The sequence below is a fragment of the Phalaenopsis equestris genome, unplaced genomic scaffold, assembly GCF_001263595.1.
Source record: "Phalaenopsis equestris unplaced genomic scaffold, ASM126359v1 Scaffold000036, whole genome shotgun sequence".
Taxonomy (NCBI): domain Eukaryota; kingdom Viridiplantae; phylum Streptophyta; class Magnoliopsida; order Asparagales; family Orchidaceae; genus Phalaenopsis; species Phalaenopsis equestris.
This window is the reverse complement of record NW_018164478.1, coordinates 4,614,896-4,628,361: the sequence shown is the minus strand read 5'-3', so window position 1 is coordinate 4,628,361 and position 13,466 is coordinate 4,614,896. Positions and strand designations below refer to the sequence as shown.

Below are 13,466 nucleotides of genomic sequence, written 5' to 3'. Positions count from 1 at the left end.
CTAGCCCCAGAAGAAATGACAGCTTTATGAACCTTTAGCCCATAGTATCCTTTACCACCAAAGGCTGGCAGAAGAGAAGGATGAATATTCAACATAGATCTCGGAAATGCCTGGATTAACTCAGTAGGAATCAATTTCAAGAAGCCAGCCAGTAGAATAAAGTGGACCTTCCATTTCCTTCATGAAATAAATATTCTATTAAGATTGAACAAGAAGACAAAGAAGGCCTAATATTTTGAATAAGAAATGTGTCAAATTGGTCTCTTGACTTTTTACGGCTGGTGGACTGAAAGTTTATAAAAGTGTCAATTTTGTGCCAAAATCACTTATGGGTTGAAATAGTCCCCGGTGAAGCTATTGTAACCCCCCGTTAAAAAGATCCGGGGATTAATTTAGCACTTTTAACCATGCCACTACATCTACTACTACTAAAATTGCATTCCATGTATTGAGTTTTGGATCTACTCAAATGAACACCTTTAGACTCTCAAGTAGACCTTCATAATTCAAGTTTTCGGTAACACTTTCTCTAGTCATATCTACAAGAAGGATATCTTCAGTGAAAGCATTCACCAAGGAGTGAATAGTTTAGATATCTCGGGTATATTGTGCAAAGTGATGATGATATAGATGAGGATGTTATTAGTAGAATTCAAGTTGGATGGTTGAGGTAGAGGAATGCATCAGACCTATGATGTGATAGAAAGTACTACTTAGACTTATAGAAAAATTTTATAAGATGGTGGTGAGACCTGCAATGCTTAATGGCTCAAAATAGCATAAAATAAAGTTAAGTGTTGCTGAGATGAGAATGTTTAGGTGGATGAGTGACTTGACACTTAGAGACAAAATTCAAAATAAATATATTCGTGATGAGGTTGATGTAGCTCCAGTCGCGTACAAGATTAGAGAGATTCGTCTTAGATGGTTTGGTCACATTAAACCTCAACCATCTGATGATTCGGTAAGGAGTGTAGATGTTTTAGATTTGACTTATGGTAAGAAAGGTAAATGTAGACCTAAAAAGACTTGGGCTTGTTGTATAAAAAATGGATTTAATCTTTGATAGGGTTGGTGGCAGATAAGATTAGAGAAGAGACTTCTTAGATGGTTCAGCCACATTAAACGTCGACCATATGATGATCTTGTTAGGAGAGCAGATGATTTGGATTTGACTTATGGTAAGAAAGGTAAATGTAGACCTACAAAGACTTGGGCTTGTTGTATAAAAAATGATTTTAATATTTTAGAATTAAATGAAAATATGGCACTTAATAGGACACAATGGAGAAAAATAAATCATGTAACCAACCCCACTTAGTGATATAAAGGCTTTTTATTGTTGTTTACTCTATTATGAATAATGCATCTATTGTAGTCGTTATGAAGATTGGGAATAATGCAGTGTGCAGAATATCAGTTATAGAAATCATAATCAGGTCTCTAAGTGAAGAATTAGTTTTAAACATAGAAACCTATGCATAGACTTATATCAAAAAGGTTTCACCTTAAGGAAATTAAGAGATCATTCGGTGAAAATCCCTCAAGTGAGTCTTTATGTTTTGGGAATTGTATGACAGGTATGTTGTGATCTCTTGCATATTCAGCACCACCACAACCTGTAATGCAGATGAGGTCAACAATCAATAGTTGTGTATCACATTTTTTTAAAATATTACATATCAAATAGCGAAAAATTTAGTATTACCATTCAAAAGACATGGCACAGCTATTATTCATTCTGCTAACAATCTCAATAATAAAGGTAACTTTCCTTCTTTTCATATTTAATATTCCCACCAAAAACTTAATTTTTAAAAATTTCCAACCAAATGTAAATCAAAATTTGAATAAATTGATATGCAATCCAAAACTTCTCAGAATAATGGCACACAAAATCAGTAAAAAATAACGGAATGATGGCATATAAAACTAATATCGTATGATTCCAACCATGAAGAGAAATGTACCGCAGGGAATAATTGTATCAATAAATATGTCTGGCAAAGAAAATTACCAGGCTTATCAGTGACAAGAACCACAACATCTCCGTGAATTAATCCATTCATAGAAGCATTGTGAATGGCACGAAAATTTGATCCTCCGCCGGAGACAAAAACTGCCAGATTTTTTCTTACAGAACCTCCAGACCCACCATATTTTTCTTCAGCAGAACTATCTACTTCAGGAAGATTATTTCTACCCTGCAAACACTTTAAAACTCTGCCTTGTTTTCTCAATGTAATATTTCCATACGAGCAAACTACAACAATAAGTTTTTTTGCGATGATCCCCAGCCACAAAGCTCGCGGAGCGACTGCTTTGCGAAACATTAATCGCAATTTTGTAGGAAGGAACTCGATTTACTAAAGTCAAGCTCACTGCATTCATCACAAAAGAACTAATTCCTAAAAAGGAAAGAAAATTTGATTATTTCAAATGATGAAGCCGATTCGTGATGAATGCAGAATCCTGTGAATCTGCGGATTTAGAGCGAAAAGGAAGAACGGCGCGAATAGGCTTGCCTTCGTTAATGGTTTCAGGTAGGAGCAGAGCGGAAGGATGAGAAAGATGGGAGTTTCGGCGGCCTCTGTAAGTCGCGATCCCGTCGTTTCCTTCCCAGCCAGCTATGTTGGCGAATGTATCGCGAAGGTTCGTTCACCAAGGCGATGGCTTTGAGCCAAAACTGGAGAGGAGGAGTGACATAAACGATGGTTTAGGGCAGAAATGGGAAGTTTGGGGGAAAGCCGGACTTTCTTTTCTCCTTCAGACACTCGCTGATGCCTTCTACACGAGCTCCGGCAGCGACTTCGGTCCTGTTGGGAATTTTGGGGTAGCGGCGGGGAAGAAGACCAGGGTTTTGGTACAAAATTGTATTTTTAATATCATGTTAGATAAATGTTATACTTTTAAGTGGGGTTTAAGAAATTTATTTTTACTTCTTTCGTTTATTATATCTGAATTTACTAACTCGATTTGTAAATAGGATTTAACAGATTTAACAAATAAATTTATGTCTAATACATTAAATAAATTTAACTGAATTTAATGTTAATTAAACCAGACATCATTTCAAATTTAATAATATTTAGATTTAAAAAATACGAATATACCGGATTTAATAAATCATGTTTAACATAAATTCAACTTGAAGCCAAACACCCCCTAAATAATTTATAATGCATTAATACCCATAATTTAGGAGGTATCTATAGGGATGCCAAAACGGTTCGTTGTTCGTGAATAGCTCGTGTTTGGCTATTTAAGTAACTCGTATTCAATTCATTCGCTAAGAAAATGAGCCGAACACAGGGGACTTACTCAGATCTGGGTCGAACTCATGTGGCAAACCACTCGATCACCGCCCCCATATAACATCCACTGCCTGAGGAGGATTTGAACCCCAGACCATAGGGGACTTACAACTGACGAAGCAGATGACTATCAACTGATCTAAAACACTATGTATATATATATATATATATATAACTTCAAGGCTACATAAATTTTTAATCAATAGAAATATTTTAATATAAATAAAAACTATGTAAATCTCACCTCTACACTGAACATCCTAACTGTGTAATTAGGATTGTCAACATGACTCGTTATTCATGAACAACTTGTGTTCGGCTCATTTCATTTACACTCCTAGATATGTAATACCTGAGACAAATTAGATCTCGACACTTGATATGATAGATATGTCCTAAACTGGATACTTGATCTGATAGATATGACATAGACAACATAACTATTTTTTTTCCCATTTCCTACTCACTATAAATCTAAATTCTCTCTTCAATCTGTGCTTATGGGCATCACCCAATCATTTCCTATTTCTAGCTGTTGGCTACGGTTTTGACTCATAAATCCTATTAGAAGCCATGTATTTACACACTTACAACATAATTCCTGCAAATTTATTTATTTAACACCTATGCTTTATCTTTACATGCTCTTTAACACCTATCCTTTATATTTGCATGCATAGCACTCAAATTTTTAGCTAAAAAATTGAGTGCTATATATTTAAATATAGAAGTTTAGATATTAGATATATAAATATATAACAAATTTGTGGTATGAATGTACATTTTCCTAATCTTCTAACTTCATTTGTTAATGTTTTTGACAAAATCTTGAATCAAGATCTGTTCGTTACATCTTTCTGTCTGTTTTGCATTTCATGCCAACATCACAACTCCATTTAGGCAACTATTTTATTGTTAATTTTCAAAAATTTTTGTGCTGAGAAATTACCACTTTCAACCTGTGTAAAAATGTGATTGCTGTAACAAAACTATTGTTCGATTTTATTAAAAAAATATCTTTATAATTTCCACTGTAAATGTCTGAAAAATACTCTCTTGATGTTTTACAATGATCCTTTTTTTTAAAAACTATAGCAACCTGAAAGAAATAGTAATGGAAGCCAAAAATAACAGGTATAATAACTATTTATTTATGAAATAAGATGAAATCAAAACAAAAGCTGAGCAACTCATAAATATATTGAGAATTTTAATTAGAATTATATTCTGAACCTTTTTTCTGGGGGCTACCGAAACTTTGCCTGATTCTGTCAACTATATCATGACATGACAAAACAATGGAATTAGTATAGCATTGAAAATACACCCAAGCAAATGGAACAAAATAAAATTTCAATTCCAACCTTCAAAATTCGTAAATTTAACTTCCACAACAAAATCGAATCCAAAACCCAAAACCTATAATTGCATGTATGTGAACTAGCATGCAGATGCAAATAGCAAAATTATTCAATGCTAAAAGATGCAATTTTTTTCACAAATCAGAAATAAAATAAAGATCCTACCAAAAACTGGACAAAATGTCATTTATCACGACATAAATGAGATTCGAACTCAAATTCTTAACAATGCTTATAAAATTCTTACATACGAGTCCAAACAGATTTCATGAGAGTTGCTGTAGCAAAGGGCTTCCTTCCTTGGCGAGCACAAACAGGCCACCGTCTCCTCTTGAAATTCTAAAATCCCGATCAAGATAGGTTGTTAACAGCCAAGATTTCGCCCTGTTTCCAGGAATTGGAAGCCTGAGAGGTGGCTGGCCAGATATAACGCGGAAGATGTTGGCGACAGCCTGCTGTAATGGATTCAGTGCCCGTTCAACAGGATGCAGATCAATCTTCTGTCCAAATATTTCAAATTTTTCAGGAAGATTCACAGTTGATGATACTTCCGGAAGCTGAAGGGCTCCCTCTTTGAACTGAACCTGTATGAAGAAAAACAAATAGGAAGATTTACATTCATACCACTCAATTCTTATATATTTACATATCAGCAGCTATACTTGTATATTTATACACACACACACTACATTATCTTGATGAAAAGGTGCATTCACTTCTTAAAAGCTAAAATAGAGGTTTTTCTTATGTGATATGAATGATTTGGGAGGTATGAATATGAAAAAATCAAAATTTAAGTGATGGATATGTAAATACATATGAATTAGGTGGCATGTATGTAAATGCCCCAAAGAAATATAAATATGTAAGAAAAGTACAGCTTTTTAGAATACAACAGCAAATAAGTCGAGGAAAATCAGAAAGTAAGAGCATAAACTGGTGATGAAGAATGCAGAAGAAACATTTAGAAAGTCAGTAGGCGGACAAAGTATACAGGTTACATAAACAAAGTGCAAACTATATTTAGTAAGCAGTACATTCATCATTCATCATAGTGGAAACTATATTGAGTATGTCACGAACAACGAGCCAAATTGACAGCCCTAGTCATAACACATCACACCTAAATGACATGTAAGGAATTCATACAAGTCATAACACATCACAACTAAATGACATGTAAGGAATTCATACAAGTCATAACTAGGGCTGTAAACGAGCCAAGCTAATAGGAAGATTTACATTCATACCACTCAATTCTTATATATTTACATATCAGCAGCTATACTTGTATATTTATACACACACACACTACATAATCTGCATGAAAAGCTGTATTCACTTCTTAAAAGGTAAAATAGAGGTTTTTCTTATGTGATATGAATGATTTGGGAGGTATGAATATGAAAAAATCAAAATTTAAGTGATGGATATGTAAATACATATGAATTAGGTGGCATGTATGTAAATGCCCCAAAGAAATATAAATATGTAAGAAAAGTACAGCTTTTTAGAATACAACAGCAAATAAGTCGAGGAAAATCAGAAAGTAAGAGCATAAACTGGTGATGAAGAATGCAGAAGAAACATTTAGAAAGTCAGTAGGCGGACAAAGTATACAGGTTACATAAACAAAGTGCAAACTATATTTAGTAAGCAGTACATTCATCATTCATCATTGGTCAACCTAAATGACATGTAAGGAATTCATACAAGTCATAACACATCACAATGAAGGTCTTTAGTTTAATCATTTTGCTGTCCAAATCAAATAGTAATTTAATTAGGTGTGCAAATGAATAGAATTCAAATCAAACCAACTCTGAATCTGACTTGAACCAAATAAATTTTGTATCTGATTAAATTTGAATAAGGTTCGTGTTTGAGCCCAACGCGATTCATGACCCTTGTCGAGCCAAATTTTTGCATTGGATTTAGATTAAATGTATCCTAAAGCACCTGAACCCCCACATAAGAAAAAGAAAGTGGATATGCTATTGAATTATACAGTATAAATTTTAAAAAAGGAAGAGATCCTAATGATCATGGGGCGGGGCTTAAAATAATTATCATGATCTTATCAAGGATTGAACCAAAAAATTGTGAAACGATACTTCAACCATAAACCTACAAATACAAATAATCACTAAATAATTATTTTGTGCATACAAGATGAACAACATCAATCTATTTCTCCAAAAAAAATCAACATCTGATTGCTTGTAGGTTTCTTCACCACCAAAAACTCGTAACAAACAAAAGACGAACAAAAGCATAGAAACAGAGTGAGAGAGAGAGAGAGGCAGACACACAATAACATTGCATAGAATCTCGTGGCAAGGGGTCGACAACCATGGCAAGGGATCAAATGTAGGGCACAAGATCAAACGTAGGCCACTCAACTCCATTCCTTGCACAATAATCCAACTTCTTCACTTACTCCAAAGAGATAAAAAGGTTATATGCACTAATGTCGAGTATGGAGCTCATCATTATGAGATTGATCCCACATCCACAAACATCAGTTCCTTGGAGTTATCTTTCTTCTTTGTCTTTATCAAGTTAAGAATCCTGCACCAGCATGCTCTATTCGATACAAAGGCATTTCATGGGTAAATATTATAAAAGGATGCTATTTTATTAATTCAATATGACTTCTATGTTAATTCAATAATTTCTAGTTGGGTGTAATTCCTTCTAGCCTTCTAAGATTTCAAGAAAATATACTTCCTTATACCAATGTAAGGTTCGAGTCTTCTGCTTGGTGATCAAGTTTTCTTGATCTTATTCTCTAATTCCTATTTACTGGCTGAGTAGTCCCAATGATATCTGTCAAATTTTATTACAATCTAGTTTTCAATAGCATCATAATTTTCAATCTAATATTTGATTTTTATGTTTCTCAATTTCAACACAAAATTTCAATACAAAACTACTAAATTATCCACAGTATTAGATTCTCTATTTTTTTTCAATTTTCATCCTAAGTAAAATTAGTTGTCTGAATTAGGGATTTGGAATCATGATTTTGAATGTGAATGTGAATAATTTAAGCATTACAAAACAAATCTGTATTAGAAAACCCTAGACGTTAATATGTGCTTCATGTAGAACATCGCTTGAAATAATCATCCACGTCATTGATTCTAGATTAATTGGCAGCAAGGAACCTCATGATGTACTTTTTAAGTATTGCATTTTCTTTTCAAGTAGACCATTGTGCGTTGCGAGTCATATCATATGTTTTAACAGTCTATATTGGTCAATGTTTGGCCTTGAGTTGTATGTGTCAAGTCATGCATAGATTAATGCCATGATTCAAGTGTGCCATATATGTTATGACCTTCACATTTGATCACCAAGTCATTATTGAATTCCTCATCACCTCGACACCACGTCAACCCCCTATTCTCATAAGTATAGTCACCAAACTTTATTAACCTTGAAACCACACTTTATTAAGTATTCTTACTTTAGAAAAGCTTGTGCATCATGTAAAACATCAATGTATAGCCTTTCCCTGGCAACCCTGCCCCTAAACTCCTCAAAATCAACATCACCTATAAAAGTGTTTTTCACATGTTTTGAAAACAAACAAAAGTACTTGCTTCGATTACCAAGATTTGTTGACCTAATTAAATATTAAACAGTTTAAATTATAATTCACTCAATGTTATACTAAGATCATTCAGGCTCTATCATGGTTAAATAATGATAATTAGATATAGGATATCTGCTTTAGTTAATACTTATTTAAATGACTCGTTGTTGACAACATATTAGCACCAAAAAATATTAATTATAGTTTTACTTAAAATCATAATTTTTTAAAGTATTATTTAAATACAATAGCACAGCATGACAATTTAATTAGGCAAATAGGAGATAACTATTTTACGTTAAGGACATAAAGATGTTAGTACGTAATCATAATAATAAAGCGTACAATAATTAATTAATCAATTACCTAGCCAATAACTAGTAGTGATTAATGATTTATGGGGGATATGATGGTTATAAAAGAGATTTGATGTTTATTAGTAATAATTATGGTACAGTTTGGGATTAATAGTGAATTCTCAGTGATTCGTAATTAAGTCTTTATGTAGGTTAATTTAAGGGTAGTGAGGGACTTGGACCACATAATATCATTACAATTTTTTAAATGTGATACAATTCAATATAATATAACTAATTAATCATTTAATTAGAAATATTAGTTATTTGACTATTTAAATCAGTAATTAATAATTAATTAATATTTATCAATTATTAACCAAGGAATTTAAGAGTGAACTGATTATTATTTTAACAAAATTTTAATTTGACTGATTAAATATACATCAGTTAAATGAAAAATTAATTAATATAAAAAGTTGATAATCAATTAGTGGTTATGATGATATCTTAAATTAATTAGAATTAAATAATATTTAACTAGAAGAATAGTATTCATGTAGCAGACCCCAATTAGTGGGATAAAGGCTTGTTGTTTTGTTGTTGTTGTAAGAGAATAGTATTTAGTGAACTTAATATTATGGATTGAACAGATAACTAACGCTAATTAAATACAAATACGTTTACTTTTTAGATTGATTGTCAAATATGTTTCTCCAAATGGGAATAAATAGACAGTCCGAACATAATTCTTATTTTAAGTGAAAAAAATAAAATGACAAACAAAAATGCCATAAAAGTACAAAATTTACCTGTCCAATCATGATAAATTTAACTGCCACTAAAGTAATAAATAACATGAAATTAAAATTAAACTTTGTTACCTGAATCCTGGATGGACTTTGTACTTCAAATGAAGCTGATGCACTGAAAGAGAGAGTAGCAAATGGACTAGCAAGGGTTGTCGTATTGACTATGGTTCTATTTTTGCTGTCAATGGATTGAGAAATCTTTTTAATTTTCAAAGCCGGAGTAGTGCCGACTGCTAGAAGAGGTAAGAGCTCCGAAAAAGCTGTGTACCTAAGAAATTTTAATGATAAGAACGTTAAAGCATATACAAACCATTCAGGGGATGACAACTTGTATATATTTTATAACCTCAGTGAATTTAAATTGGTTTAAATAAACTTAATCGTTATTAAATTTAAATAATAATAATTAAAATTCAAATGATAGTAATCCACTGCATTTGGAAAATTTAAGCACATACCCAACAAATTTTATGTATTTACATATCTAATATCTAAAATTTCATATTTATATTTATAGCATTAAAAGATTGGATGATCTATATTCTATCTTTAGTATGATGGAACATAGACAGTATTAGAACAATTCCATCAAAAATCCTGAATAAATTTATTTACATTTTGACAATTATTAGCGTTAAAATTGTTGAATCAAAAAATGTTTGGAAAACACGCCCAAGATATAGGAGAGAGGGAGTACACTAAAGAACATTAAAAGAGAGTGTTGCCCTTTTTTTTTCATGATACAGTTCTTTAATTTATTGGCATAAATCTCAGTATTACAAAAGTATACATTAGTCCCCTCATCATTGATTTCTCAGAGGAAATTTTTGGTAATTTATGAAGATATTTGCATATAATAAAATTAGAAGACTGGTTCGATCGTTAGGAAGTTCCCTGGCCGCTTACTGAGCCATAGCTTCGTTAACATCTGATCCGAGAGGATACTCCTTGTCGATCATCCTGATATCCAATCACCACCTTAAGAGAGATCCCCTGACACGCTCCACCGATCGCTCAAATAAGGTGCTCCCTTCGCTGGTGTCCAAACCAATGGTTGATTACGAGTTACGTCTGATCGCTCATATCTTCTTCCCAAGTCGTCCATCTGTCATGCGATTCGTACCAAAATATTTCTCATATACATATTTAGTTCACTGATTATCTTACTAGAAACTGCACAACACATAAAGATAAGAGAATATTTTTAACATGTACAACATATTTAAATGACATTATTTCGCAATAATGTACTTCCCTGGATTTACATGCCCGAATCAATATAAATAGGTCTTGAGGTAAGGAAGGTTTGCGCCAGTTTCATTTCTTCCTGATTCATTGTTTTATGTTGTTTTATCTATGTGATTATCGTGACGTCTGGTGAAGGAGCATCGTCTGTCAATAAGAATATCATCCCCAAAGCCATGAGTGATATGCGGGCAAAGGCTCGTAAGTCGAACGTGAATCACAAGCATGTGGATGAAGCTTCCGCTGAGGGGATGAGTAGGAAGAGAATTGTACCTAAGTTATGGACCGGTGACAATGAGGCTCGAGTTGGTTTTTTTTGTTTCCCTTTGAACTTGTCTTTGGAGAGGGTTATGGAGCAGGTTAGAGGTCGTCCTGACGATTGTCCTACAGGGCACTCGTTGGAGGTGAATGCTCCTGCCAGAAGCGAGTTTGTCCGTTCAGGTTGTCGTGGGGACTATGGTTCCCAGAGAGGTTCTGAGAAGACAGCGACCGAAGCTAAGACATGGTTTCGATCAACAAAGAACTATCTTTTCTCTGATGGTGGAGAACTAGGGAAGGCAGGTGAGCATGTTTTCTTACACCACATATGAATGAAAGTGTGTTTTGGGTATTTACATTAAATTGCCTTTTGCATCTTTTTTTTTTGGCAATAACCAAAATCTTGACCGTCGGTACTGTATCGATAGGTATTAATGTTAACCGAGAGGATGACGTGATTGTTGTAGACCAGGTTGCGACCGGGGAAAAAATACATAATAGGTGGCTGTAGAGGGAAAGGATATGGCAAATTAGGATGTATTATAGTGAGGTGTTGAAGATCAGGGTGTTAAGCCCCGTGCTGAGGAGCGAAGGATGGAGAGGCACTTATCTCTCAACGGGGGTCAAAAAGTGGTGTTTCCGTTCGTTTTTCTCTTTTTTTTATTTAAAAAGAAGTCGTCAGTTTGTCGATCATCGTATACTTCCTTTATTCGAATAAATCACCCTCCTGAATCATATCAGTGATTCGAAGAGGGGAGAAACCGAATAATAAGGGACATATGACAAAGAGATAAACAAGAGAAAAAGTAAAACGTGGAGAGCCTACGTGCGATAAACCTCGCAAGAATATGTCAAGAATGTCTGCCCAAACAAGATTGGGCGGAGACGCCTTAAACCAATATCCGCAAAAGAAATATCTACGTAGACTACCCATAACCAGAGAGTCAGGTGTATGTACATTTTCTGGGGTCAAGGCACTCCTAGAGGAACGTGTTCCTACTGCTTAATTACGTCATGTAGGATACCCAAGAATACTCTCGATAAAAGGAGTTTTGCTTATATTATCATAGACCTCGGGTATAGGCAATCAAAGGAAGGTTATTCCGTGTGGGAACAGTCTCGATGCTTCAAAGCTCACGCTAAGCCATCAGGCAGAAGGTGAGTCTCTCACATCCCACATGGGCAGCGGTTAATCGGCACACGGGGCCCACAGAATAACATAAATCATCTTGACGGAATATCCCAACACGTCAAAGCACGTCCGGGTCATAAGGGAAGAGAACAAATCATCGTATCCTAAATGGGCGGCAGCTCATCGACATTAGGCCGTCAAAGTGATTCAAGGAAGTCAAAGAGCGATAAGGCTCAAAGGGACTCAACAAAAAGAAAGGTAGAGGTAACTGGATCGGGGTACCACAGACCCGTCATCCACAGCTACTAGGACCCTAAGTCTACTTGGTCGTAAAGTTAGTCGACCCAACACGTCCTGAAATCCCCAGTCAGCAATCCATGAATTACATCATCCACGGGAACCTTGGTAGCCCTAAGGTTAGAGGAAGGAAACTTTATCCTATGACTATAAGTTGGAGCTCCAAGATGTGAAACTTATACCTGCCGAAGTGACAATTATGCCTCAGGAAAGAAGAAAAAGTTGATGTTCAGCTACAAAGCTGGAAACGCTCCAAACAAAAGGACTTATATCCTGTCTGGGTCGAGGAGTCTTCTAACACCCTAGGCGCGCTAGACAACCACCTATATGAAGATATGTTGGGTCAGTCAGGTTGGAGAAGTACGGGGACTCCTCCTCGGGACATGCAAATATGAATACAGTTATTTAGAACGGTCCTAAGTATTGTGGAGACCCTATTAATATATGCAGGAAAGTAAATGTTGCAATTTTTAACTCCTGAATATTTTAATCCTAAATTTTAATTATCCTGAATATTTTATTTAGGACTTTTGTATAAAATTAGGAATTTAAGTCCTAAAAAGCCTATGTTCCATTGTGAAATCTCAGATAAGCCACAGAAAGAAACAAAAAAAAATATATGCAAGTGTAAGCATGCAACATGATGTAAAAGCAAAACAGGTCAAATTAAAATAATAAACAGGTCAGTGTCGTTGGGTCGACAACATATCTCAGAAAAGAAAAAGGACGGTCGGACTCCGCATATACATGCCCGGCCCTAATTATATGCATCAATATAAAATGCACAATTAAGATACGAGGCACGAGCATCTGCTTCTGATCCCCTCCACGTGGTTCACGCGTCAAACGCCTCGACGCCTCGGAACTCGTGCTCGTATCTTATTTCTGCTACAATACTCTCCTAGACTCTAAAAGGTACGCAAAAAAAAGAAAATGACTAAATCCTACATGAAAACAAGTGTCAGCGGGGAAGCTCGCATGCAAATAATGTATAATGAGTCATGCCTTAAAAGTCAAAAGCTAAATAGTACCTGCAAACAAAAGGGTCAAAAATCATCACATGCTTCTCAATAGCGGTACTTGTGTGTGTGCATATAAATAGACATGGCTCCCTGCAGAAAAAAAGCCATAACACACTACCAAGCATATG

General features: G+C 34.6%; 2 protein-coding genes across 2 annotated transcripts; both read right to left on the bottom strand.

The window, feature by feature from the left end:
- Positions 1–3,573, bottom strand: LOC110018800 (phosphoribosylglycinamide formyltransferase, chloroplastic; the record flags this gene model as incomplete). The annotated part of the gene is given in 5 exon segments (XM_020716238.1): positions 1–177; positions 1,508–1,619; positions 2,018–2,204; positions 2,526–2,627; positions 3,559–3,573. Coding segments are annotated over 5 exon segments (593 nt in total), but the record flags the coding sequence as incomplete, so codon positions are not given.
- A 1,207-nt stretch (positions 3,574–4,780) lies between these two features.
- Positions 4,781–10,489, bottom strand: LOC110018799 (probable plastid-lipid-associated protein 3, chloroplastic). Its single transcript, XM_020716237.1, has 3 exons — positions 10,433–10,489; positions 9,457–9,711; positions 4,781–5,259 (listed from the first exon to the last, which is right to left on the bottom strand). The coding sequence occupies exons 1-3, from the start codon at positions 10,487–10,489 to the stop codon at positions 4,942–4,944; spliced, it is 630 nt and encodes a 209-aa protein (XP_020571896.1). The 3' UTR covers positions 4,781–4,941.
- Positions 10,490–13,466: the final 2,977 nt, after the last annotated feature.